The sequence below is a fragment of the Oncorhynchus gorbuscha genome, linkage group LG12, assembly GCF_021184085.1.
Source record: "Oncorhynchus gorbuscha isolate QuinsamMale2020 ecotype Even-year linkage group LG12, OgorEven_v1.0, whole genome shotgun sequence".
Taxonomy (NCBI): domain Eukaryota; kingdom Metazoa; phylum Chordata; class Actinopteri; order Salmoniformes; family Salmonidae; genus Oncorhynchus; species Oncorhynchus gorbuscha.
Genome location: NC_060184.1, coordinates 45,088,098 through 45,114,513, shown reverse-complemented (window position 1 = coordinate 45,114,513; position 26,416 = coordinate 45,088,098). Strand labels below are relative to the sequence as shown.

The window sequence follows — 26,416 nt, the reverse complement described above, 5'->3', positions numbered from 1 at the left end:
CCTGAGTAGTAGCGCTCACCAGTAGCCCTCCGCTTACTGATGAGCTTTGGCCTTTTACTGGACATGAATTGACAAAATGTCCATCAAATCCGCAATAGAGGCACAGGCGGTTGGTGATCCTCCGTTCCCTCTCCTTAGTCGAGATGCGAATACCTCCCAGCTGCATGGGCTCAGTCTCTGAGCCAGAGGAGGGAGATGGTTGCGATGCGGAGCAGGGAAACACCGTTGACGCGAGCTCTCTTCCACGAGCTTGGTGACGAAGATCTACCCGTCGTTCTATGCGGATGGCGAGAGCAATCAAAGAGTCCACACTGGAAGGAACCTCCCGAGAGAGAATCTCATCTTTGACCACTGCGTGGAGTCCCTCCAGAAAACGAGCGAGCAGCGCCGGCTCGTTCCAGTCACTAGAGGCAGCAAGAGTGCGAAACTCTATAGAGTAATCCGTTATGGATCGATCACCTTGGCATAGGGAAGCCAGGGCCCTAGAAGCCTCCCTACCAAAAACTGAACGGTCAAAAACCCGAATCATCTCCTCTTTAAAGTTCTGGTAATTGTTTGAACAATCAGCCCTTGCCTCCCAGATAGCTGTGCCCCACTCTCGAGCCCGGCCAGTAAGGAGTGAAATGACGTAAGCAACCCGAGCTCTCTCGCTAGAGTATGTGTTGGGTTGGAGAGAGAACACAATATCACACTGGGTGAGAAAGGAGCGGCACTCCGTGGGCTGCCCGGAGTAGCAAGGTGGGTTATTAACCCTAGGTTCCGGAGGCTCGGCAGACCAGGAAGTAACAGGTGGCACGAGACGAAGACTCTGGAACTGTCCAGAGAGGTCGGAAACCTGAGCGGCCAGGTTCTCCACGGCATGGCGAGCAGCAGACAATTCCTGCTCGTGTCTGCCGAGCATGGCTCCTTGGATCTCGACGGCAGTGTTACGAGCGTCTGTAGTCGCTGGGTCCATTCTTTGGTCGGATCCTTCTGTTATGCAGGTGAATGAGGACCCAAAAGCGACTTGGCGAAAACAGAGTCTTTAATCCAGTAAAGTAAATCTACAATCATAAGGCATAATTCCACTCGTAATGACGAGAACAGACTGGAGACTCGATCAAGAACTGCAGGTTGCCTCGGGAAGGCACTTGAACGTAGCAGACTCAGACACCTGCTCACCACGCAGCATCTGAGGGAAACACGACAGGACAGGGCGATACACAGACACAGCACGGTGAACAATAGACAAGGATCCGACAGGGCAGAAACGGAAAACAAGGGGAGAAATAGGGACTCTAAATCAGGGAAAATGATAGGGAACAGGTGTGGGAAGACTAAATGATTGATTAGGGGAATAGGAACAGCTGGGAGCAGGAAGGGAACGATAGAGAGAAGAGAGAGAGGAAGGGAGAGAGAAAAAGGGGAACGAACCTAAAAAGACCAGCAGGGGGAAAATGAACAGAGGGAAAAGCAAAATGACAAGACAATCTAAGACAAAACATGACAGTTGTCTGTTCACACTGCTATGCTTTATCTTGGCCAGGTCGCAGTTGCAAATGAGAACTTGTTCTCAACTAGCCTACCTGGTTAAATAAAGGTGAAATAAAATAAAAAAATAAAAAAATAAGGGATTCTTTGTGGATTTTTGAATGTGATTTGACGGAGGGACTTTGACTGAAAGAAGCAAGTCTCGAGCTGGGAGGAAAAGTGAGAAAAACGGCATGGTAAATCAACAGATGGCTTTCAAATGATTGTCGTGTCAAGGTAGAGAATGTTGATTCGATTTACCTTGAAGCGTTTTTTCTTTTTCCTTCTGACTTTAGGTGACTGCATGTGTTGAGAGTGTTCAGAAAGTCCTGGTTACCAGGTTGGGGAAGTTTTATGGCTTTGGGCAAGTGGTGCAGAAATCTGTTTGGTCCTGTTTATTTTTATGACGTTTGGCTTGTAGTTTGGAATTCTGATTGTCATGCTCTCCCTGTAAAAAGAGGCCGTAATGTCTGAATGTGACGGCTGAGAAACGGTAAGCATTAACAGCTGCTGTATCAAAGGTGCCCGGGCATGTTATGCATTTAACTCAAATCCGTCACGCTCGCACACAGCCCCTGATTCAACCTGTAATGTAGACATTGAACAGAAAGCGTCAGACCACAACCAATAAGAAATTACGGACTTTAATTAAAAAGCTGCCATGTCTCAGTAGAATGAAAAGGTTGAATCAACTTTTTGTTGAGCTGTTAAGTATGTAGTTACAGCCAGAATAGATCAACAACTAAGGGAGTACCGGCCAGGGCAGTGAACTGATCCATACATTGAGTGTAACATCAGAAGAACCATAATAACTATGGCCACTGAGCTGGGGAGAGGGAGAGAGGGTCAAGGACATGAACCGAGCGATGGATGTTCCACTCCGAGTCTGAGACATTTACCAGTCATCAGGCAAATTAATGAATCGAGAGAGAAAGAGAGAGATTGATTTTTGGACTTAGGGGGAAGGAGGAGGGCAGTAGTGGACCCGGGAGAGGGGGGGGTAATATCTGATCCCTCTCATTCCTCAGGTATCAAATGTCAAAAGTTAAATTAGCCTGCTAGCCTCAGATACGAGTTAATATGCATTTAAACGGGGTGAGGGGGTGTGGAAGAGACAGTGTGGGGGGGTGAGACAGTTGGCGAGCAGGTGCCTTTGAAATGTCTACTTATCCCTCTGACTAGTAAACACTGGCTAACTCTCTTAATATTCACACACACATGCACACACAGATTTTTATTTTATTTTTTTATTTCACCTTTATTTAACCAGGTAGGCTAGTTGAGAACAAGTTCTCATTTACAACTGCGACCTGGCCAAGATAAAGCAAAGTAGTGCGACACAAAGAACAACACAGAGTTACACATGGAATAAACAAGCATACAGTCAATAACACAATAGAAAAAAAGACAGTCTACATACAGTGTGTGCAAATGGCATGAAGAGGTAAGGCAATAAATAGACCATAGTAGCGAAGTAATTACAATTTAGCAAAAGAACACTGGAGGGATAGATGAGCAGATGGTGATGTGCAAGTAGAAATACTGGTGTGCAAAAGAGCAGAAAAGTAAATAAAAACAATATGGGGATGAGGTAGGTAGATTGGGTGGGCTATTTACAGATGGGCTATGTACAGCTGCAGCGATTGGTTAGCTGCACAGATAGCTGATGTTTAAAGTTATTGAGGGAAATATGTCTCCATCTTCAGCGATTTTTACAATTTGTTCCAGTCATTGGCTGCAGAGAACTGGAAGGAAAGGCGGCCAAAGGAGCTGTTGGCTTTGGGGATGACCAGTGAGATTTTCCTGCTGGAGCGTGTGATACGGTTGGGTGTTGTTATCGTGACCAGTGAGCTGAGATAAGGCGGAGCTTTACCTAGCATAGATTTATAGATGACCTGGAGCCAGTGGGTCTGGCGACGAATATGTAGCGAGGGCCAGCCGACTAGAGCATACAGGTCGCAGTGGTGGGTGGTATAAGTGGCTTTGATGACAAAACGGATGGCACTGTGCTAGACTGCATCCAGTTTGCTGAGTTGGAAGCTATTTTGCAAATTACATCGCCGAAGTCAAGGATCGGTTGGATAGTCAGTTTTACGTCAGTATGTTTGACGGCGTGAGCGAAGGAGGCTTTGTTGCGAAATAGGAAGCCGATTCTAAATTTAATTTTGGATTGGAGATGTTTAATGTGAGTCTGGAAGGAGAGTTTAAAGTCTTGCCAGATACCTAGGTATTTGTTGTTGTTCACATATTCTAAGTCAGAACCGTCCAGAGTAGTGATGCTAGTCGGGCGGGCGAGTGCGGGCAGCGAACGGTTGAAAAGCATGCATTTGGTTTTACTAGCGTTTATGAGCAGTTGGAGGCCACCGAAGGAGTGTTGTATGGCATTGAAGCTCGTTTTGAGGTTAGTTAACACAGTGTCACAGGATGTGCAGAATGGTGTCGTCTGCGTAGAGGTGGATCAGGGAATCATTTACATTTACATTTAAGTCATTTAGCAGACGCTCTTATCCAGAGCGACTTACAAATTGGTGCATTCACCTTATGACATCCAGTGGAACAACCACTTTACAATAGTGCATCTAAATATTTTAAGGGGGGAGGGGGTGAGAAGGATTACTTTATCCTATCCTAGGTATTCCTTAAAGAGGTGGGGTTTCAGGTGTCTCCGGAAGGTGGTGATTGACTCCGCTGTCCTGGCGTCGTGAGGGAGTTTGTTCCACCATTGGGGAGCCAGAGCAGCGAACAGTTTTGACTGAGCTGAGCGGGAACTGTACTTCCTCAGTGGTAGGGAGGCGAGCAGGCCAGAGGTGGATGAACGCAGTGCCCTTATTTGGGTGTAGGGCCTGATCAGAGCCTGGAGGTACTGAGGTGCCGTTCCCCTCACAGCTCCGTAGGCAAGCACCATGGTCTTGTAGCGGATGCGAGCTTCAACTGGAAGCCAGTGGAGAGAGCGGAGGAGCGGGGTGACGTGAGAGAACTTGGGAAGGTTGAACACTAGACGGGCTGCGGCATTCTGGATGAGTTGTAGGGTTTAATGGCACAGGCAGGGAGCCCAGCCAACAGCGAGTTGCAGTAATCCAGACGGGAGATGACAAGTGCCTGGATTAGGACCTGCGCCGCTTCCTGTGTGAGGCAGGGTCGTACTCTGCGGATGTTGTAGAGCATGAACCTACAGGAACGGGCCACCGCCTTGATGTTAGTTGAGAACGACAGTTTGTTGTCCAGGATCACGCCAAGGTTCTTAGCGCTCTGGGAGGAGGACACAATGGAGTTGTCAACCGTGATGGCGAGATCATGGAACGGGCAGTCCTTCCCCGGGAGGAAGAGCAGCTCCGTCTTGCCGAAGTTCAGCTTGAGGTGGTGATCCGTCATCCACACTGATATGTCTGCCAGACATGCAGAGATGCGATTCGCCACCTGGTCATCAGAAGGGGGAAAGGAGAAGATTAATTGTGTGTCGTCTGCATAGCAATGATAGGAGAGACCATGTGAGGTTATGACAGAGCCAAGTGACTTGGTGTATAGCGAGAATAGGAGAGGGCCTAGAACAGAGCCCTGGGGGACACCAGTGGTGAGAGCGCGTGGTGAGGAGACAGATTCTCGCCACGCCACCTGGTAGGAGCGACCTGTCAGGTAGGACGCAATCCAAGCGTGGGCCGCGCCGGAGATGCCCAACTCGGAGAGGGTGGAGAGGAGGATCTGATGGTTCACAGTATCGAAGGCAGCCGATAGGTCTAGAAGGATGAGAGCAGAGGAGAGAGAGTTAGCTTTAGCGGTGCGGAGCGCCTCCGTGATACAGAGAAGAGCAGTCTCAGTTGAATGACTAGTCTTGAAACCTGACTGATTTGGATCAAGAAGGTCATTCTGAGAGAGATAGCGGGAGAGCTGACCAAGGACGGCACGTTCAAGAGTTTTGGAGAGAAAAGAAAGAAGGGATACTGGTCTGTAGTTGTTGACATCGGAGGGATCGAGTGTAGGTTTTTTCAGAAGGGGTGCAACTCTCGCTCTCTTGAAGACGGAAGGGACGTAGCCAGCGGTCAGGGATAAGTTGATGAGCGAGGTGAGGTAAGGGAGAAGGTCTCCGGAAATGGTCTGGAGAAGAGAGGAGGGGATAGGGTCGAGCGGGCAGGTTGTTGGGCGGCCGGCCGTCACAAGACGCGAGATTTCATCTGGAGAGAGAGGGAGAAAGAGGTCAGAGCACAGGGTAGGGCAGTGTGAGCAGAACCAGCGGTGTTGTTTGACTTAGCAAACGAGGATCGGATGTCGTCGATCTTCTTTTCAAAATGGTTGACGAAGTCATCTGCAGAGAGGGAGGAGGGGGGAGGGGGAGGAGGATTCAGGAGGGAGGAGAATGTGGCAAAGAGCTTCCTAGGGTTAGAGGCAGATGCTTGGAATTTAGAGTGGTAGAAAGTGGCTTTAGCAGCAGAGACAGAGGAGGAAAATGTAGAGAGGAGGGAGTGAAAGGATGCCAGGTCCGCAGGGAGGCGAGTTTTCCTCCATTTGATCCATGTTTCTGTCAGTGCCAAGAAGTCGAGGAACTGGAGGGAGGCATAGGCTGAGATGAACTCTGCCTTGTTGGCTGCAGATCGGCAGTTCCAGAGGCTACCGGAGACCTGGAACTCCACGTGGGTCGTGCGCGCTGGGACCACCAGATTAGGGTGGCAGCGGCCACGCGGTGTGGAGCGTTTGTATGGTCTGTGCAGAGAGGAGAGAACAGGGATAGACAGACACATAGTTGACAGGCTACAGAAGAGGCTACGCTAATGCAAGGAGATTGGAATGACAAGTGGACTACACGTCTCGAATGTTCAGAAAGTTAAGCTTACGTAGCAAGAATCTTATTGACTAAAATTATTAAAAATGATACAGTACTGCTGAAGTAGGCTAGCTGGCAGTGGCTGCGTTGTTGACTTTGTAGGCTAGCTGACAGTGGCTGCGTTGTTGACACTACACTAATCAAGTCGTTCCGTTGAGTGTAGTAGTTTCTACAGTGCTGCTATTCGGGGCTAGCTGGCTAGCTAGCACTGTTGATTACGTTATGTTGCGTTAAAAGAACGACAATAGCTGGCTAGCTAACCTAGAAAATCGCTCTAGACTACACAATTATCTTTGATACACAGACGGCTATGTAGCTAGCTATGTAGCTAGCTACGATCAAACAAATCAAACCGTTGTGCTGTAATGAAATGAAATGAAAAATGTGATACTACCTGTGGAGCGAAGCGGAATGCGACCGGGTTGTTGAGTGCGGAAGTTCTATTCAGTAGACGTTGGCTAGCTGTTGGCTAGCTAGCAGTGTCTCCTACGTTAAGGACGACAAATAGCTGGCTAGCTAACCTCGGTAAATTAAGATAATCACTCTAAGACTACACGCTCTAAACTACACAATTATCTTGGATACGAAGACAGCAAAGACAACTATGTAGCTAGCTAACACTACACTAATCAAGTCGTTCAGTTGAGTGTAATAGTTTCTACAGTGCTGCTATTCGGTAGACGGTGGACGTTTGCTAGCTGGCTAGCTGCTGGGCAGATAGCAGTGTAGACTACGTTAGGACGACGAAATACGAAGTTGCAATAGAAGTGCTGACTGTTTCACTTTGTTGTCCTCTTTCTTTTCCTTTTTCTTCTGTCCTTCTTTTGTCCTTATTTTGTCTTCCTTTCTTCTGTTAACTAGATATTTTTTGTTGTTATTCTTTGTAAGCTAGCTAGCTTCTTCCAGGAGAGTCCCTAGCAACTGCTTAGCAACAAGTAAACAATTCTGCTAGCAATTCACCTAGCTAAGATAACTGTACAATTTTATGAAAAAAAATAGTTAATTTTTCAAAAGCCTGTCTTGTTTAGTTTGTTCCTTGTTTTGTCTTCTATTGAGTCTTGCAGTTTTCTCTTGATTTTTTCGATGTACTTCACTCTAAAAAAACATTTAAATCTCAATAAATACAGGAGCTCATTTTTCAGCAGCTGCTCAATTTAGAACTCCGGAATAATAATGCGGAAATATAATATAAATAATCCGGAATCACCCGCAGCAAGAGCGACATTGTTGATATAAACAGAGAATCGATTCCTTTAGTACCCCCATAGAAACTGCCAGAGGTCCGGACAACAGGCCCTCCGATTTGACACACTGAACTCGATCTGAGAAGTAGTTGGTGAACCAGGCGCGGCAGTCATTTGAGAAACCAAGGCTGTTGAGTCTGCCGATAAGAATACCGTGATTGAGAGTCGAAAGCCTTGGCTAGGTCGATGTAGACGGCTGCACAGTCTGTCTTTTATCGATGACGGTTTTGATATCGTTTAGTACCTTGAGCGTGGCTGAGGTGCACCCGTGACCAGCTCAAAAAACAGATTGCACAGCAATTCGAAATGGTCAGTGATCTGTTTATTAACTTGGCTTTCGAAGACTTTAGAAAGGCAGGGCAGGATGGATATATGTCTATAACAGTTTTCGTCTAGAGTTTCTCCCCCTTTGAAGAGGGGGATGACCGCGGCAGCTTTCCAATCTTTAGGGATCTCGGACGATACAAAAGAGAGGTTGAACAGACTAGTAATAGCGGTTGCAAAAATATAGCGGCAGATCATTTTAGAAAGAGAGGGTCCAGATTGTCTAGCCCAGCTGATTTGTACGGGTCCAGGTTTTGCAGCTCTTTCAGAACATCTGCTATCTGGATTTGGTTGAAGGAGAAGCTGGAGAGGCTTGGGCAAGTAGTTGCGGGGGGTGCGGCGCTGTTGGCCGTGGTTGGGGTAGTGCGGAGCTGTTGGCCGTGGTTGGGGTAGCCAGGATTTTAGCATGGTCAGCCGTAGAGAAATGCTTATTGAAATTCTCGATTATCGTAGATTTATCGGTGGTGACACTGTTACCTAGGAGGTGCTCTTGTTCTCATGGACTTTACAGTGTCCCAAAACGTTTTGGAGTTAGTGCTACAGGATGCAAATTTCTGTTTGAAAAAGATAGCCTTTGCTTTCCATCATCTATCCATCGCAATGTGTTAGCAAAGCAGCAAAGCAGCCTTGAGACTCTTCATAGAGTTTGCAGAAACTTTAGTGAAGTAAATGTATAATATTTTGTATAATTCTGTATTGTTTTCACTACCACAGTGGCATGCTCTAACTGTTGGTTGTCACTTCCCCACCTCTTGCTTTGGCTGGGTGTCCAGATTCTCTTGGCGAGTGCCTCCTAATCTGAGTGCCATGACCCACCGCTAATACACTGAACAAAAATAGAAACGCAACAATTTAAAAGATGTTACTGAGTTACAGTTCTTATAAGGAAATCAGTCAATTGAAATTAATTCATTAGGCCCTAATGTATGAAACTATGGATTTCACATGACTGAGAATACAGATATGCATCTGTTGGTCACAGATACCTTAAAACATAAAGTAGGGGCATGGGTCAGGAAACCAGTCAGTATCTGGTGTGACCACCATTTGCCTCATGCAGCGTGACACATCTCCTGCGCATAGAGTTGTTCAGGCTGTTGATTGTGGCCTGTGGAATGTTGTCCCACTCCTCTTCAATGGCTGTGCGAACTTGCTGGATATTGGCGGGAACTGGAACATTCTGCCGTACACATCAATCCAGGGCATCCCAAACTTGCTCAATGGGTGAAATGTCTGGTGAGTATGCAGGCCATGGAAGAACTGGGACAATTTCAGCTTCCAGGAAATTTGTACAGATCCTTGCGACATGGGACCGTGCATTATCATGCTGAAACATGAGGTGATGGCGGCTGATGAATTACACGACAATGGACCTCAGGATCTCTTCACGGTTTCTCTGTCCATTCAAATTGCCATTGATAAAATGCAATTCTGTTTGTTGTCCATAGGTTATGCATAACCCCTCCATAACCCCTCCGCCACCCTGTGGCACCCTAGGGCACTCTGTTCACAACGTTGAGATCAGCAAACCGCTCGCCCACACAATGCCATACTGCCTGTCTGCCATCTGCCTGGTACTGTATTCATCTGTAAAGAGCACACTTCTCCAGGTGCCAGTGGCCATCGAAGGTGAGCGTTTGCCCACTCAAGTCAGTTACCATGCCGAACTGCAGTCAGGTCAAGATCCTGGTGAGGATGATGTGCACACAGATGAGCTTCCCTGAGAGGGTTTCTGACAGATTGTGCAGCTGTCTGGGTGGATGGTCTCAGACGATCCCGCAGGTGAAGAAGCCGGATGTCTAGGTCCTGGGCTGGCGTGGTTAAACGTGGTCTGCGGTTGTGAAGCCGGTTGGACATACTGCCAAATTCTCTAAAACAATGTTAGAGGTGGCTTATGGTAGAGAAATTAATATTAAATTATCTGGTGGTAGTTCCGGTGGTTATTCCTGCAGTCAGCATGCCAATTGCACACTCCCTCAACTTGAGACATCTGTGGCATTGTGTTGCGAGACAAAACTGCACATTTTAGAGTGGCTTTTTATTGTCCCCAGCACAAGGTACACCTGTGTAATGATCATTCTGTTTAATCTGCTTCTTGATATGCCACACCTGTATGGATTATCTTAGCAAAGGAGAAATGCTTAATAACAGGGATGTAAACAACATTTGAGAGAAATAAGCCTTTTGTGTATATGGAACATTTCTGGGATCTTTTATTTCAGCTCATGAAACATGGAACCCAAAGCTTTTTTTTCTTTTCAGTTTAAGTGAATATAGTGGAAATTGCCTTTGTCATTGCCTTTGTGGGGTTTGAGCACTGATCAAATGCATCTCCTGGGTTTGATCCTTAAAAGAAAATGAGCCAAGGTGCCCTTTGACTGAAATTCTTAAACATTCTAAAAGGCATGGATACCCATGGCTTGTAGCTCTTTGACTAGAACATCACTGCTTCTTCACAATGTGCTCCTGATGAAATGGGTTGAGGGGCTGTAGAGAGTGCTCCGTGCCCCAACGGTGGGCCTGCGTCAGGCCCCTGATATGTGAAAGGTATTCAGTGGGGATTGGAGTGGGGTTAGACACAGCCCTGCTGTGAGGCTGATTTGAGCACAGAGAGCACAGAGACATGGTAAAGTGGAAGAAGCCTAGCTTTCTTTTGATTCCTCCCCTCTCTTCTCTCTACCTTCTAGGCCAGGGTTTCCCAAACTCTGTCTTGGGTCCCCCCATGGGTGCACATTTTTTGGGCGGGGCAGGACTGAGTATGGGAAACCCTGCTCTAGGCAATGGCCTGTGACTGAGAGCCAGAAGAGCCCCAGTGCCAGAGTGTGGGACTCCAGGCACGGGAGACGGGGGGGGGGGGGGGGATTGGGGCGGTGCACCACAGAGCCAAACTGAGACATGGGAGCCGTCAAAAATGACCCTAGATGAATATTGAGGAGCGCAGCAGTCGGGGCTGTGGGGGGAAATCAGAGGCTGACAACGGGTTGCCAGTGTGGAGCAGGAATCATCCCGACTTGCCCAACGCTTCTCACTGTAATTACTCCAAGTATCACTCACAGTGCCCGTATTTAAATAATGTGGCACTATGGGACCACTCTGCAGAGAGAAGAAATAAGACAAGGACTAAAAGTTACAGAGGGAACTCTGGCGTATTGCGCAATTGCACACTTTTGTGTGGTTTCCACATTGATTTTATAGATTGGTAATTGTCTACTTTTCTCTGTTGGTATCCTGAAAATAAATATTATCAAAGTTATATTCATACATCTATGATTTGTGATTGATAAATGGGAAGATGGCCAATAGTCTATTGTCCATGATGCTATAGATCATGGCTTAGGAGGTTAAGAGAACAGGTTGTTATTTGATGTTGTGCTAGTGTCGTGACATTTGACAATGACCCGTTTCCATGTGAAAGACACTTGAAAAAGTTCCGTTAAGACTCAGTCACCTTTAACACAATACACAACTGAACTCTGGTGTGGGAGATGCCACTGAAGCTCCCTCAGCAGGGTTTAAAAGGAAACATTCTTACAAAAACCTGCATCCTATAGGACAGCTAGCCAAGAAGTTGATCAGAAAAACGCAGACAATTGCACTTATCCATGCTGATCACTTCTCTTGTTGTGTTTGTGATTCCTCCTCTCTTGGAGTTTGAAGGTTCTCTCTCACTCTCTCTTTCTCCTTTCAGCCTGTTCTGCTAATCGTAAATTATTCCCTCCGTCTATAGATAGCGCAGGTGCCAGGTAAAGCAAGCTCTCCCTAAGCCGCTTGGAGAGGTAGCTGCTGCGCTCTTATTAAACCCTAGCCAGCTGCTGTAATTTCTCCTCCTTCTTTCATTGTTAATTGGGTAGTCTTGAGTCTTTTTGCCGGGAGTTGATTTACAAGAGAAAGAAAAAAGATGAGAGAGAGAAAGATTATTGCACAGGAGGAGAGGAGCTTTGAAGAAGCGTTTTGTGTTTTCCGTCTGCATCCTCCAGTCCTCCTCTCCCCCTTCCTCCATCGGGTTCTCCAGCCAAACCCCATCACCACGCCACCGACAACATGACTTGCAAAAATGTGCAGGTGGAGGAGAATAGTTGTGTTGCTGCTGGCACTTGTTCAGAGGCACAACGAATGACACCTCCTTAATCATAAAGGTTCCGCCCAACAAAGCCGGTTCAGTGTGTAGAATGTGCAACAATGTGCAAATGCCCCTTCGTGATCCTCTGACTGAAACACATGTAGTAGCGTAAGGCGAAAGAGACTACTAAATCATCTTGTCTGTAGGGTACCAAGTCAAATGTCTGAGAGGCTGGAGCAGATTGGCACTCCAACTCTTGTTATACACAACGGCTGCTGCCTTTGAGAAACACTAACTCCCTCCGAAGCAGCCAGGCTTTTTGTCTTCTCTCTCTCTCATTACTTTGAATTAGCCAGGCACCCTTAACTTCAGCCCCCTTGTCCCAGGGCCCGACTCTCTATCTCTCTCTCTTTCCATTCCTCAAAGGAATTGGCTCCTCTCCACTCCATACCTCATTATAATTTAATTTTGTCATTTGTTGCATGAGTTCCCTCCTCCTTTATGCTCAGCCATTAAAGGCCCTCCCCTGCTCAGGCATGGGGCTTCTCTAAAGGTATCCAGAGCAGCCTTTTACATTGAACGGCCCCAGAATAAAAAGGGGAGAAACCTGGACATTAGGATTTAATGACCGGCTGGCTGGGCGAGAAAGAGAGATCGAGAGAGAGAGAAAGTGAAATAGAAAGTGAGAGCATGTGAAAATGAAGAATGAGAGAGGAAGAGGAAAAAGTGAGTGAGAAGGTGGGTAGAGAACAAGAATGCCAGGGAGAGAGGGTGGAGAGAGCACTAGGCTCCATTATAGTGGCAGAGAAAGCCCCTGAAATACTAGCGTGCGCTCTGATCAGGACGGCAGTGAGCACAATTACCTTCTTTTCAAATCCTTCAGTGACAATGCAGGAGGAAGGAGGACTTTGAAACTTGAAAGGTAGGAGCTCACTTTCAACCTCAAACGCGAGCAGGAAAGGGCTCTGAAATTTGTTCAGTGCTCCCCATCCACCATTAGCTTGTTTCTTCCTATCGCCTCCAGGCATTTAAGCGCTTTTTGAAAATATGTTAAGAAATTCAACCACCATAGAGAGACCAGGACAGTTCTTTTTTCATTTTTTTTGTGTGTGAGGCATGCTTCCCCTTCCACTGAGGACCGGCTTGCTGCTTTGTGTTGTTGGTGAATAGACCTGTGAATCGGTGGAAGAGAAGAGGACGGGATGGGGGAAACGATGGGAAAAAGGGGGGGAAATTAAAGAGGAATGAAAGGGAAGGAAGAAAGAGAAAAATCCAAAAGGGTCTGTTTGAGGCTGATGATGGTCAGGGTTGGAGAGGTGCTCCTGAAGTTCAGGCTTTTCAAAGTGTTTGCAGACACCTGTGTCCTCCACATCAGAGCAAGAGCACTCAGTGCCACCGCAATGGATGAGAACGCTGACTGGAAAGCCTCTGAGCTAAATTGTATGCTCCAATCTTGTTTTTGCTTTACATTACCAGGACATTTTAGCCCAAAATCTGGTTGCCTCTGCCAGGAGGCTGAATCTTGGCCGCAAGTGGATCTTCCAGCAAGACAATTAACCTCAAGCACACATCAAAATTCACAAAGAAATTGTTCACTGGCCACAAAATCAACATTTTGAAATGGCCCTCTCAGTCTCTGGGTTTGAACTCCTTTGAAAACCTGTGGTTTGAATTGAAGAGGTCAGTCCATAAGCACAGATGAAGGATATCAAGGATCTGAAAATATTCTGTATGGAAGAATGGTCTAAGGTCCCTCCCAATGTGTTCTCCAATCCCTTAAAACATTTAAGAAAAAGGCTCAGTGCCATTATCCTCACAAGGTGAGGTATTGAAAACAGGGGTGCCAATAATTTTAACCCATATATTTTTGAGAAGACAAGAATATTACTTGTTTAACAAAATCGCTTTCTCTGAGTAATTGCATTAGAATAAAATAATATAATTTCCTATTTTTTTGAGCATTCAACATAGTTAGGTATTTGTATTATTTATTTTTATACAGTCTATTGCTTATTTTTATCAAGTGTGGCGTTTTGGACCTGATTGTAAGACTCATTATCAGTAAACTGCACATATGAAGCTCAGAAGGGTTAAAATAAAGTCAAATAAAATATAGCCAAGTTTTCCAGCCATTTTGGTTGGATGACATTAAAGTTTGAAGTTTACATACGCCAACTTAAGTTGACCCACTGGGAATGTGATGAAATAAATAAAAGCTGAAATAAATCATTCTCTCTAGAATTATTCTGACATTTCACATTCTTAAAATAAAGTGGTTATCCTAACTGACCTAAGACAGGGAACTTTTACATGGATAAAATGTCAGGTATTGTGAAAAACTGAGTTTAAATCTATTTGGCTGAGGTGTATGTAAACTTCCGACTTCAACTGTATATGCTGAAATAATGAACCCATTTTAGGTGGTAAACGCTGAAATAAAGAACCCATTTAGATGGTATGTCACGTTTCAGGTATGACCCAGATATAGACAGTGTCGAAGAACCAAAAGTTTATTTGTAATACAGGGGCAGGCAAACAACGGCAGGCAGGGGTCAATAATCCAGAGAGGGTGCAAAAGGTCCAGAACGTCAGGCAGTCTCAGGGTCAGGGCAGGCAGGGGTCAATATTCCAGTAAGTTGGGGCAAGGTACAGAACAGCAGGCAGTTCCAGGGTCAGGGAAGGCAGGGGTCAATATTCCAATAAGGTGGGGCAAGGTACAGAACAGCAGGCAGTCTCAGGGTCAGGACAGGCAGAGCGCTAAAAAATGTGAAGGGCCAGAAAACATGATCAAGAAACAAACACGGGGAGGTTTCACGAACAAAACGAAGTGGCAACAGACAAACAGAGAACACAGGTAAAAATACACAGGGGATAATGGGGAAGATGGGTGACACCTGTAGGGGGGTGGAGACAAGCACAAAGACTGGTGAGTCAGATCAGGGTGTGACAGGTATAGACTGAAAAAATAGACACCGTTAAGGTGGTATACGGAAGAATGATGAACCCCCCTGACTCAGTTCACCATGGCGAAGTAGAGGGAGGAGGGGAATGGCGTGACACTGGTTTGATTTTACTATTATCTGCTTGACATCTCAGAGACATGAGTGAATAGGGCTGGATTTCACTGAGAGAGAAATAGATAGAGAGGGGGAGGGAGGGAGAGAAAGAGAGACACCCAACTGGGGAGAGGGGAAGAAGCCAAAGAGAAAGATAGGAATGTAGTGTAATAATATCTTTGGGAATAATGACCACAGTATTTTGTCTCTAGAAAGAGTTCATATACACTGTTTAGCTGGGCTTGTGGGAGTTTGGCTTCACTTGCATAAGTCCAAAGATTATTGCTACAAGCACATTGTGTATGTCAAGTCTAGGGAACTCATACATAAATAAACTAGAACAAGAACCAGAAACTTATCCCGGGTCTACCTTATATGCAAGGTCTTATTCCTGGCCTCTGCACTGTGTTTGCTGGATGAGTATTCAGTACATATAAACCCACACTACTCTCAGCAGCACTATCCTTTGCTCTATTGGCTCCCAGCACAGTTTACAGTCGCGACTTCCTTCCTTAAATCCAATTCGTGCGAGAACATGAACCCAGAGTCTGAAATCCCTTTATGTTAATATTGCGCTTTGCTAGAGAAGACCCTATTAATCCAGCTTTAACAGCATAAATGCCATTATTCCCTTAATAAGATCAGGGGCTGTGCAGTATAGGATTAAATACTTATATCATAACTGACACTGTCAATTCCTGCGGATGAGAGCGTGAGCCTCTGCTCTCTCACTGGCTTGTCAGTTCCGCGTTAAGACTCGTGGAATTTGCTGCTCCGAGCGCCATGGTGCCATTCGGGGCATGGCTGGGCCCTAACGCAGGTAATGGATGTGGGAGAGTGAGAGGAGTAAATGACAGACCCGTGGGTCTCTCTCTTTCTCTCTTCTCTCTCTTTCTCTCTCTTTTCGTGCCACTCTCTCGCTACTGTAGCGGCCAACTCGAGCCCTCTCTTCTCCTCTTAATTGGCTTTTGGAGGGCTGCAGTTTTCCGCTGCCTGCAGTTCATAGGGGGGCCTTGCGGTGCTAGGCTGGTAAGTGCTACAGAACCTTTGGCACCGACACCGCGGCACTCTGCCAGGGCCCTCAGTGAGACATTTAAAAGAGAGAGACAGAGAGAGAGAGACAGAGACAGGCTGTGGGTAATGGGCACTGGACCGTGCTGATCATCAACAACCACAGTGAACTTAGAATCAACCAGGAACTTGGACCAGGGGAGATTACCCAGCAGCGTCTAATGAAGTGAATCTGTTGCTCAGTCAGGATAAACTTGTTGGACTCTGGATCTGGTAGAGGAATAGGTTGGATATGAGGCATTGAGAAAGATTGATAGAATCGTATGTAACTGAATCAAACTGCCTCCACAATAGCTCTGAATTGCGCAAGGCTAGAGCTGCCAGTGTAAAACTTTCAATCGTACAAAGCATTTACCTAAAAATATTCAGCTCTAATAATTTATCATAATCATACTATAGATTCTGATGATAGGAATAATCTCAGACCAGAATTTTTTAGGGACTACTCCTTTAGGGACTACTCCTAATAAGTCTGTACAGTATCACACACCAGGTCAGGGGCCAGGCGACCCCATGAAGGCCAGGGTCAATGTTTAGGTCAAAGGTCAAGTCTTTCCAAAGCAGATCAGCCCTTGAACTCTCTTCACTTTTATCCCCACAAACTCTGCCCAGCACACTAGGGATAGCTTCTCAGGGGAACTCTCCTTTCCGTCTCTCCATCTCTCCTCTTAATTTCTCTCCTTCACCCTGAGAGAAAAAGAGCGAGAGATTACTCTGGAAGACGGGGGGTTGAGGAGGGGAATGGAGGAAGAGGGGGGGTTTGATACTACCCATGAGGCTGGTTAATGGGCCGTTTGGAATGCAGGCGAGAAGACCCGGTTGCTTTCTCCATGGGAATCCATTTATTTTATAAAAAGAACAGAGCTGCCTTTAAGATCTGACTTGTGGGAATCGCTCCCCCTCTGACTGTGGCCACGATGCAGGGGGTTGGGTTTGTTTAGTTGGTGAGAGCACCAGAGATGAGTCCTATTGGATGTATCTGACTGCTGCTTGAGAACTCAACAGTTCAGATGGCTCCTATGGAGGCTAAACCCAGGTGGATTTACGTACTTGGTTGGTTGCAGGTGTACAAAACAAATCTACTGCCCCTCACAGGAGTATGCTACGTGATCTTACTTCTTTCCCATGTCCATGGGTGTCTTGTCTTGTGTGCACGCGTGTTTGTGTGTGTGCATACTCTGAGAGGTAAAGAATTTCCCTTTGTTGGCAGCAGCCGTAAGTCACTGTTATGATTCTACTGACAGTGAAACCACTTTCACAACCAAATGGATTTCAGGTTGTGAAGAATTAAGCAGCCTTTCGACTCTATACATTGACTATATTTCAATGTACCGAGATCTATGCTGTATCGTCAGTAAATATGGACTCATATTTTTACCCAAATATATAATTTCACCCTCTCTCTCCCCCCGTCCCCTTAAAGAAGATGAGCGATTGGGCACGCAGTACCACCACCGCGAGAGGCGCAACGCCATCAGCACCCAGGCCTCCACGCCTGGCACCCCTGGAAGCAAGCTGGGTGAGGAGTCCTCCACGGCCACAGAAGAGCGCCCCCCACTGGTAAAGAAAGAGCTGCACAGCTCACTGCCCCACCTGGCGGACCACGGCCTGCCCTATCGCGGAACGCTGTTTGCCATGGATCCCCGCAACGGATACCTGGATTCCCACTACGGTGAGTACATAAAACAGAACTCACTTTAAAGAGGAGGGGTTGGATAGGTTGTTCTTTTATGATTGTTAGAGTGTTTATGAAGTCAAAAGTAGTGGGTACATGGCTAGTTTGTGTCGACAGGGCTTTAGGTCATCAGACAACTTGAATTGCCTCAGTGATTTACTAAATTGATGGATAATTACATAAAACCTAACATACAATATTTTCGGGGGGTTAAGATAGAACATTTGGCCTTGTTCTATGTATATTTATGAACAATATACTGTAATTTGAGTAAGGCTGCAGGCTCAAGGACTTGCATGTAGACCCACCCCCCCACCCCCCCAACAGTGGCACCAAGGTTCTCTTTGTACAGTAATAGGTAAAAGGCAGGGCTGCTAGTCACTTGATTAGGCCTGACGGATCAGATGCTTTCTCGCTCTCTGGGAAGTTAGTATGTGGAGCGTTCAGCGTAGCTTCTTAATTCTCTCATTAGGGGCCTGCCTGGGCACAGTACTCCACTTTCACTCATCAACACACACATCAAAGCCCCAACACAACACTGCACTGCACAGTCAAACCACTCTCACTAACCCCTCGTCTCCCTTCTCTCTCACTGGGACGGAGAGAGTGTGGGGAAGGGGGAGGAATGGAGGAGTGAGGGTGATAGAGTGAGGTAGAAAGATACCGTTGATATGAAAAGAGAAGGGAGGGACATGAGGTTTGAGGAAGAGGGAGAGTATGCTCAAAAAATAAAATATTAGAGAGAGAGAGGAGTGAAGGAGCCGTGGTTAGAGAGCGAGTGAGAGAGGGAAATAGAACAAAGGAATAAGAGAAAGATGCAGTTATAGAATGAGAGACAGATGAGTGGAGAGCGGGGGGGGGGGTTGCGGCGTTTAGGAGGTCAATTTTGTGCATGTGCGTGGCCTCCGGACAAGGATTTGATGTGATGGCCTGTTTAGTTTCGCTAAATTGCCTGCGAATTGAGCCTGACCGAGTAGTTTTAATCTGTAGGCTGTAATGAAAAGGTCTCTCTCTCCCTGGCTCCAGCCTTGGTCCTTTACAGTAGCTGTATGTATTTAGTTCATTAGCCGGCATCTCCTTTGTACGCACTGGTGCGTACATCCACCACAAAGCTACAGTACTAATGGGAAAGGTTACTTAAATTCGGGCCCAGGGTCTGTTCTTTGGCATAGCCGACAGGATCCTCGCAAGCAGAACATTACTGTCGATTACAGCCCGGTCTTAGCTCAGCATGACTGCCACTGTGTGTGTGTGTGTGTGTGTGTGTGTGTGTGTGTGTGTGTGTGTGTGTGTGTGTGTGTGTGTGTGTGTGTGTGTGTGTGTGTGTGTGTGTGTGTGTGTGTGTGTGTGTGTGTGTGTGTGTGTGTGTGAGAGAAAGTGTGTGTGTGAGCACTGGTGGTAGAGGGTTCCAGACCACTGAAGCCAAGGGAAACTAGGGGCCGTGGTTGGGGTGGCTTGTGGTTGGGGTGGTGGTTGGGGGTCACAGTAAGGGGTGGCAGTGCCTCGGGGTAGTGCTTAAAAGTCACAATCAAATGGAGAGTTCAGAAGCAGTAGGAAAAGTCAAAGGGGCCATAGAGCCAGAACAGGCAGTGGATGGAGAGAGTCATACTGCTATTGGGGCGCACTGTCTTCCGTCTCTCACTCTCTCTCTCTCTCTCTCTCTCTCTCTCTCTCTCTCTCTCTCTCTCTCTCTCTCTCTCTCTCTCTCTCTCTCTCACTCTCTCTCACTCTCACTCTCACTCTCACTCTCTCTCTCTCCCTCACTCTCACTCTCACTCTCACTCTCACTAGAGGCTGTATTTAACAGAATTTAGATGCCTAATGGAGCACATGCTGAAATGCCAAGGCAGTTGTTTTTCCTCTGAGGGTGGAGTGAAATGCCAATGGATGTCGTTGGAACGTGCCCTCACCCTGACTCACTTCAGAAAGAGTTACGACCAGAGGTGAGAGAAAGGAGCAGGCCGGGGGCTGTGTAAAATGGCTTCCTCTGGTACCAGGTGTGGGGAACACGAGGTGTCCCTGAAGGCGCCTGCCGGTTGGCCGGTTCCATTCTGTCTGATTGGCCCATGCTCCAGGCCCCTAGGCTCCTAATCCGCCGATGGCCCCTTTGAACACGAAGCCCCATGGCTCCACCACTGCTACCCCCAGAGGCTGGGAAGTGTGAAGAACATTGATCCCTGTGCTGGGTTGAGCACCCCCTTCCCGCCCATCCTTCCATGGTTTCACTCCACCAACACTCCCCTCTCCCTGGGGTCTCTGACTGACTATCACCTTCCTAAATGTATCCCAGGTGTGTGTTGTGCATGTGAGGGTGATGGAGAGGGAGTCCTGGGTCTTTGTGCTGTGCTTGCAGAGTGCGGGGCGCTACACAACCTGGCCATGGCTGACAGCCAGGTAAATGTGATTACTCTTCCCGCTGGTGTGTTGTCAGTGCTTAATGCAGCTAAACACGCCGGCACCTGCAGCCTCAAGCGCACTTGGACTGCTGGGTTGTCATGGTTGTCGCTGTGGCGGCGATGGGGTAGAAGAGTAGGGGGACAGCCCATTCTGTGCTCTATCCTACTCCCCTAAGGACTGTGTTTATTCTCACCTGTACACCCACTTGCGCACATCAAGGAGGAGGCATTAAGAAAAAAATAGCCCCTATTACGTGCATTAGCTAAATTGCAGTGATGCATAGAGTCTAAGACTCTTTTCTTGGGCCAACACTGGGTAAGTGTACATATCCCGCTTACCACAACACTAATACGTGGGGCTTTTGCTTGGATAAGGAGGAGGAAGCTTTGGGGAGGAGGATGAATGAGAAACTTTTAAAGTTTTTAAAGATTTGTGTATTGCGAAGGAGATGTGTATTGTGAAGGCATTACCATGGCGGCACTAGCGACATCTGTTTACATTGTGGGCTTATTAGCTGGTCAATGGTCCTCAGCAACAGTAGAACACTTGCTGGAGTTCCGTCTGTTGTCTCCGCTTACTCTCTCCACCGGGATCCCTCTTCTTCCTCCAAGTGTTTGTCTTATTCTTAAACACTTCTTCTTCCTTCCCCAGCCAGTCAAAACATGTCCCGTTGTGGGATTGTAAGCACATTCTCTTCAATGGACAGCTTTCTTATGTTTCTTTCCAATCCTAGCAGTATTGAAACATCAGAAAAAACATTGTCAAAGGAAGGCGACTGGGGAGGGTGGGAAAATCACTAAGCTTTACCCACCCTCTCACCCTCCCCAGCACTAAGTATGTTGGTTGGTTCCTCAATGACCAAGGCTGCTTGGTGGTTGTGTGTGTCTGTGATGACACAGTAGTAGGTCATTATGTGGACCGAGACAGACTTTTGTAGCTGAAGTATACGTGGGCCTATATCAGCCAAGATCAAGATCCTAGGCCAAGCACCACCAGCTGGTAATCCTCAGACCAAAACCTTGTTCATGTGTCACCTCTGAGACCTCTTAGACCAGGGCTTCTAAAGCCATAGCAAGGTGGAAGTACAGTACAAATTGATGGCTGGTCTAGTGGATGGTTTGGATACCATCAGGCTATATCCCTTAAAACCATGCTCTTTTTGGCCAAAGCTCTGACAGAAGTGACCATTACTTGGGATTGTGGGGAGCCAGCCAGCTCTCAATCAGACCCAGGGCGAATGGATTAGGGGGTGGGATGATCTCCAGCTCCAGACAGGGGTTAAGTTAACCTCCAAGGCTGCATTGTAGAGGAGAACTCAGGTCTACTGGTCCGTAGCATGGCAAGTACTGGGTCCACGTCAATCTGTCTGCCTCTTTATCAAACTACAGCAGCTGATCAGTGAACTGAATGAGCTGGCTGTCACAAAGTTAACGACTGCATTACTGCTCTCCCTGATTCAGAGTCAGAAGTATAGGCCCTACAGGAACTATAGGAAAGATTTCCTGACACAGAAAAAATTTGAAAATAACCCACACTGGAAAAGTACTTTATAAAGCATTTCCTCGCTCAAGGAGGCCAGTTTTCTGGGTTCCACATTGGTTCCTTGTCACAGGTTTTGGCAAAACAGTTTCAAGCACTCCTCCCCACAGCAATTATAATACAGAGGAGCGGGGGTGGTGGCGGGGATGCGCTGGGAGACCCATTTCATGTACCCATTTCAAGAACAATTGGGGGGGGGGAAACCCGTGGGGAACCCGGGGGCCACCCTTACAGTACAGGCCACGGAAAGGAATCTCTTCCATCCACCTCCTTTGATTATGAAAGAGAAACATGGCTGGGCAGCTCTTGAATTAGCTCCGCAGTCCAGCGCACCAGGGATAATCGCTGTGATCCCCTTTTATACAGCTTATTACAGGAATCTCACAGTATAATGCGGGTAAAGTTTGAAGTGGTCAAAGAAAGACACTTTCGCTCTAAGTGAAGGTCAGGCTTTCTTGCATTTACTCTTAGTACCACAGAGCCCGAGAACATGCGTGAATTGGATTTTTAACAATAATGTTGTTAATAACAATAGCAATATTCATTTGGAGTGGCTCAAAAAGAATGAGAAATATCTTAACAAATGAGTACTCGGCGTTTCTTTATATCATTCATGCAACATCTGTCTGTGTTTTGAACCCCCTTGTCAAATTAAGAATGGCGCAGAAGCATCACATGCCTAAAACAATAGGCGTGCTTTGAAGTGGCGAAGGCTTAAAAAAAAGACTTGCAGCATGTTTCTCTGACTGTCCGTAAGGATACGTCACCACCACAACTAACATCAACAAACACACCACCAACCACAACAATAACGCCATTCAACATAATGTCCATAAAGACGTGAGTGCAGGCAGGAACAACATGAGGCTCATGGGTCTTCTCTTCCTATTCCTGATGGTTTTTAAACCATGACATCTTGAGCCTTTTCTTTTCTCTCCCTCCTGAAGTGTTGAGTGGGAATAAGAAGCAGGATAATCACCCGGTGTGGAGTGGGACAGTCACACTCATTTCATGCCTGCCTATATGTTTGTTCACTGTAAGCAAATCTCACCACCCGGCCTTGTAGCGCAGCGATTTGTGTCCCTCTTCTCATAGAGTTAGCACCCTTATCCCTTCAACCAACCCCCAACGCCTCCCTCTCCTCTCTTCTTCTATCCGGAGGATGGACTGTATCTATTATTCTATAGGAGGAGGGGGCTGAGACATGCTGGGTAATTAACATGTTTCCTCCCAGCTCCGTTACGGGCTGGAGCAACTAAGTAGACTAGAGTACATCCTCTTGTCCATACCACAGGGTAGAGACTTAAAAAAAACAGAGAGAGGGAGAGAAAAAGAGGCAGAGTGTAAGAGAGAGACAGAAAGTGAGAGAAATTAGAGAGAGAAAGAGGACTGGAGAAAGGGAGGAAGAAAGAGAGATGGAAGGGCAAAAACGGGAGAGAAGAAGTGCCAATGAGAGAGAAAGTGAGACTGGAGAAGGAGAGGAGAGAGGAGTAGGAGGGGGATGTAACAAAGCAGAAAATGAAGAGAGACATAAAGGAATGGGAGCTCGAGGAGGTCAGGGCCATCATAGGCTTAGTGTTTCCTTCAAAGATGGCTGGGACAGGTGGCAGTTCCAGACAATCTCGCTCCACAGAGCAGCATCCTCTCAGGAGGAGATAAGGGATTCCTCCATCCATCCATCCATCCATCCATCCCTCTCCTCTCCTCTCCTCTCCTCTCCTCTCCTCTCCTCTCCTCTCCTCTCCTCTCCTCTCCTCTCCTCTCCTCTCCTCTCCTCTCCTCTCCTCTCCTCTCCTCTCCTCTCCTCTCCTCTCCTCTCCTCTCCTCTCCTCTCCTCCTCCATCTCCTCCTCTCGCCAGACTCTCTGCCTCTCTGGCCCGGCTCAATCAGCGTTGCTCTCCGGTGCCTGCAACTTTCAGGTCTCATTAAAACACTCCGGCAGCGTTAATCCTCTTTAAGTTTTTACACGGCGCCCCTTTTTTCTCACAGGCACAGGAACCATGGGGACCCTAGGGCGCCGCCTGCGTGACATAATGCAAAAATATCACTGTGACACCAAGTTCTGCTCTTTTCTCTTCTACACTCCCTCGTTCCTCTGTGTACAGTATTGCATGTTCTACTCTCCTTTTCTATTCTCTTCTCTCTTTGGGTGCAATCTCTCCTTCTCATTGTGTGTTCTCCCTTCTCTCTCTCTCTCTCTCTCTCTCTCTCTCTCTCTCTCTCTCTCTCTCTCTCTCTCTCTCTCTCTCTCTCTCTCTCTCTCCTCCATTCCCTTGATAGTACCTAGCTCTGGTTGTAAGTCATTCAGGATTATTTTTGGTGGGGGAATTTGTTGACAAGTGTGGAGTAAATGGATTACAAGTTGTCCTTGTTTTTGGGAGGGGGGAGATCAGGCTCGGCTTTGAGTAAGGGACAAAGAGAGAAGGGGGAGAGAAGGAAAGGGGGTGAAGTGAGGAAGAGACAGAAATATAGGCCCATGTGGAGAGAGACAGAGAAAGACTTGGAAGATTGTGAGAGAGAGAGAAAGAGAAAGAGAGTGAGAGGGCTACAGAGAGTTTTGCGGTGCGGAGGGGAAGAGCCAGGGCTGTAATTGGCCCAGAGGTGACGACCCCAGTCATTTGTCTGCTTGCTGCTTGCTGTGATCTGCGTCCCAAATGGCACTCTATTCACTAAAATGCTACTACTTTGGGCCAGAATCCATAAGTAGGGAATAGGGTGCCATTTGGGACACAGCTCTGGGTTTCCCTTTTGCTTTACACTGCCTGGTGTGACCCACCGTTTCCTCCATTAGACACCCATAATGGACAATGGATATAGTCTACTTAGAGAGATTGTCTGTAAACAAGCATGTGCACTACATATGCAAATTCCTAACAACTTAGTTTGTTATGTGAATAACGGACAGAATTCTTGAATCTTGAATATCACGTTTAAAAAAATTAAGAAATCTATCAGACCGCAGAATAAATCAACACAATGTAAATGTAAAATGTACATAACTAATGAGGGAAATAGATAGTAATAAATAAATAATGTCTACTAAGTTCCTAGTTTTCTCCTAAACTGTCCCCATAACACATGTGGACATCAACTTGGATGCCCTTCGCCACAGTCATGCTGACCAATGCCATGTTGAATCCCAACCCTGCTCACTAGCTAGCTTCTTTCTCTCTCGGTGGGTCCGAATTGAGCTGGGTCCGAGTGCCTCTTTCCCCTGCCGTGCCAGGCCTGTGTATTATTTGCCTTACAGCCAGAACAGCTGTATTAGCCTCAGTCATTGACTCTCACACAGCAGAGTTACTCAATCCAGAGTGGACCTGCATCATTAGGCTGTGAGAGAATGAAAGGATAGCGCACTTTCCCATTGACTCAGACTCACACCAGCCGAGACAGTTGGGATGTGAGCATAAAATACACATTTCCATTCAAGTTAATTGACAATAAAATGCATCTTATCTTATCATATACTTATAGTACTATATATACACGATGCATTAGACATGCTTAAAACATATGTTTCGTGGAATGTCTGGCACAAACTGTTCCTATTTATTTTTTAATTGGAGTTTGACTTTAAAAAAACACAGATCTGAAAATAGTATGGTCTCGGTCGGACCAATATCAATCACATGGGAATAAAACCCAAATAAGTGTGTAGCTTGGTCCTGTTGAGTTAAGCTGAGGTTTAAATAATTTCCTTTCTACCGCAAGATGTATGATTGTGTGGACTGGCTGGCAGGCTGCTCGGGGGTCATGCACTGGGCAGAGAGAGATAGAGAGGGAGAAAGAGAAGGAGTACACAGTGGCAGAATACCTGGCCACTATGACTAACCCAAGATTAAGGAAAGCGTAGAGACTCAGTGAGCATAGCCTTGCTATTTAGAGAGGCCGCCGTAGGCAGACCTGGCTCTCAAGAGAAGACAGGCTATGTGCACTCTGCCCACAAAATGAGGTGGAAACTGAGCTGCACTTCCTAACCTCCTGCCAAATGTATGACAATATTAGAGACACATATTTCCCTCAGATTACATAGATTCACTAAGAATAAAAAAACAAATCCAATTTTGATAAACTCCCATATCTATTGGGTGAAATACCATCACAGAAGCAATATTTGTGACCTGTTGCCACATGAAAAGAGCAACCAGTAAAGAACTAACACCATTGTAAATATAACCCATGTTTGTGTATTTATTTTCCCTTTTGTACTTTAACTATTTGCACATCGTTTACAGTAGCTGTAATATAAAATTTTAAACATCTTTATTCCTTTGGAACTTTTGTGAGTGTAATGTTAATGTTTCATTTGCTTTGGCAATGTTCATTGCTTTGGCAATGTAAACATGTGTTTCCCATGCCAATAAAGCCCTTTGAAATTAATTGAGAGAGATGGAGAGTGGGAGACAGAGTGGAGACTAGAGAGTTTTAGTGCAGTGTTTCTGCCGCTAAATCGCTGTGTAAATATCTACCCAGCTGGGAAAGGGGGAGGGGAAGGAGAGGGAGGAGGAAGAGGAGGGTGAGCCGACGCACGGCGCTTTGTTCTACTCCCCAGTTTAGGCAATCTGGAGGAATTCACCAAATGCAGGAGATAGATTGGCGCTCCGCAGAGGACCCCATGAAATAACCTTCAGTTATTTTCTGCTGCTCTGTACTGGGATGGAGGAGGAGGGAGGGAGGGCCCTTGTCGGGTGCACAATTTGATAATATTAACTCCACTTGGTTAAT

At 46.6% G+C, this 26,416-nt stretch overlaps 1 protein-coding gene across 1 annotated transcript in view; it reads left to right on the top strand.

Moving 5' to 3' along the window:
- LOC123991050 (transcriptional activator GLI3-like) overlaps positions 1-26,416 on the top strand; it is a 181,850-nt gene that overhangs the window by 87,341 nt on the left and 68,093 nt on the right. The window contains exon 3 of the mRNA XM_046292192.1: positions 17,504-17,752. Within this exon, the coding sequence (XP_046148148.1) occupies positions 17,504-17,752 (249 nt within the window). The remainder of the gene's footprint in view (positions 1-17,503; positions 17,753-26,416) is intronic.